General features: G+C 33.4%; 1 protein-coding gene across 1 annotated transcript in view; it reads left to right on the top strand.

The window, feature by feature from the left end:
- Positions 1-2317, top strand: part of RBL2 (RB transcriptional corepressor like 2) — a 41278-nt gene that overhangs the window by 19111 nt on the left and 19850 nt on the right. The window contains exons 7-8 of the mRNA XM_072422743.1: positions 634-698; positions 817-1000. Of these exons, the coding sequence (XP_072278844.1) occupies positions 634-698; positions 817-1000 (249 nt within the window). The remainder of the gene's footprint in view (positions 1-633; positions 699-816; positions 1001-2317) is intronic.

Here is a 2317-nt window from a genome sequence, read left to right as displayed (position 1 = left end):
AAGCTGCCACTTTAGTAAGTACATGTAGATGGAACCTAGCTGCATTTAGGCTGGAATGAAAGGATGAAAGTCAAGAAAACTGAATTATGTAAAAGAAAAGGGAAATGGCGGTTGTTGCTTACACAATGATTTAGCTAACAAACTGTCATCCAGTTGGGGTTTATATCTACTTTATCCTAGCTTGAATTGACTCTTGTAATGTACATTTACTGTATCTGCAGTAGTATTTTAAACTGATACTGGAACATTTCCATATAAATATTATAAAACAAGCTGAAAAGGCTTTTTATTCCAAATTAGCAATTGTCATTTACTCAACTAAATTATTAAGAACTAGCAGTTGACCTAAAAGAAATGAGTATTCATTTAGCAATTTGGCTTCATTATAGCATAGCAGACGCAGCAGGAGGACGTTTTGCCTGTTGAATAATGGAGATTCACTTTTAGGTTTCTAGTATATTACAGGCAAAAGTAGATTTATGCCTTTGACATTTCATTTGGTAGCTTCTTATGTTCCTTGGTTTGCTGCATTTTAAATTCATCTCATTTGCTGCTTGGTGAATGCCATTTGGGCTATAAAACAAAATAATGATACAGAAATGAAAGCTATAACATTGTCTCTTGGTGTTTCAGACCCTTAAAGGAAAATCAGATTCACTGACGGGATTCTTGGATCCTGGAAATTTTGCTGACAGTTCGTAAGTTGTCATTATAATTTCTTACCCTATCTACAATGTAAAGTGTCGCCATACTGCTGAACTACTAGTGATCCAGGAGTCTGTTTCCTCATTTTTTTATATGCATACCAACCTACAGGAAAGCCATCAATAAGACGTATGAGGCTTTTGTGCTTTCTATTGGCCATTTGGATGAGCGAGTGTTCCTAGAAGATGCAGAAGAAGAGATTGGAAGTGTAGGACGCTGTCTGAATCCTGATCTGGGAGCAGAGTCTGTAGAGAGAGCCCAAGTGTCTTACCATTTGCAGCAACATTTTGACAGGGTAAGCTAAAAACGCCACAATTACATAAGAGTGCTCAAACACAAAGTTGACTTCTCTGCAGTGAATGCTACAGTTCTTTTTTCTGTTGGACATACATGTGCACAATCAGAAATGCTAGTCCCCCTTCTCCTCCTTTGTCATTGTTTATACTCATCAAGTAGCCGGGTTAGTCACCTGCAACACCTATTTATTGCACACTTATTGGCACTTTATACAAAAACAGCTTAATATGTCATTAAAGAGAACAGAGTAGAGATTTTCCCCATGTTTTAGAACTCTGTATAATATAGTATATCACACCGATCTGTTAGGAACATTAAGACCTTCAGTGTTTTTTACCTGAACCTGGAGTTCCACTTTAAACATTTGTAACAATCTTTAATACAAATTATGATTTTGTTACTAAACATGTGAATGTATTTACAAATGTATAAAAAGAAAAAATGTCTACAAGTAAGAATAAAAGGTTTGGTAATTCTTGGTATGGAAAGGAAGAAGTTATTTAGGGCTATTCTTGGTTAACTGGTGAGGTAATAAATAGGACATTTTATCTTAATATAGGATAGTTAGGAATAATTTGAGAATAAATAATCATAATAAAATTAATTAAAAAAATCTAAAGTGGAACTTCAGTTCTGCTTTAAATAAAAATTTACAGTTTGATCTTAAAGCATTTGTCAGAGAAAAATAGAAAAAAAAACCTTTATTACATCGCTGGAGTATGTGCACAATTACCTGTGCCTTTTAAAATTTCCTGTTGATATAGCAAAAATAGTATACACCTAACTTCTTCTTATATGGCAACCCAGCTCTACGTTCCTAAGAATGTGGTGTTATCCCCTCCTAATAATGGATTACAGGAACACAGTCCTCCCCATTTCTTTCATTCTCTTCATTACCTTTCCTTGTGCACAGACCAACAGCACAGAATATTATTAGTTTACAACCTCTGAAAGTTTGCATTTTTTGGAACAAATAGAACAAAAAACTTATTATATATTTAGCAGACCAAAAGCAAAAATAAGAAGTTTGTTGTTAGGATTTACATACACTTTAATCCCCCTAGCGTTCTAATTCTCTCCGTATTTCCGTGCAAAGAGCGTTACATTTTTTTTGCATGAAAATTTATTTACATTTTAGGCTATATTTCCAATTTTGTAGCTATATAAATGTCCAACATTTAATAAAATTATTAATAAACTTGAAATAAAAAAACACAAAAATCTGTTTTTATAATATATATGAAGATTTCCTTGTATTGGACTCAATACAGCTATACTGTATTGAATCCAATACAAAATCATTTGAATTTTCCGC

This window comes from Pyxicephalus adspersus, chromosome 9, assembly GCF_032062135.1.
Source record: "Pyxicephalus adspersus chromosome 9, UCB_Pads_2.0, whole genome shotgun sequence".
Classification (NCBI taxonomy): Eukaryota; Metazoa; Chordata; class Amphibia; order Anura; family Pyxicephalidae; genus Pyxicephalus; species Pyxicephalus adspersus.
The sequence above is the reverse complement of the archived record's forward strand: the minus strand, read 5'-3'. Positions and strand labels throughout refer to the sequence as shown.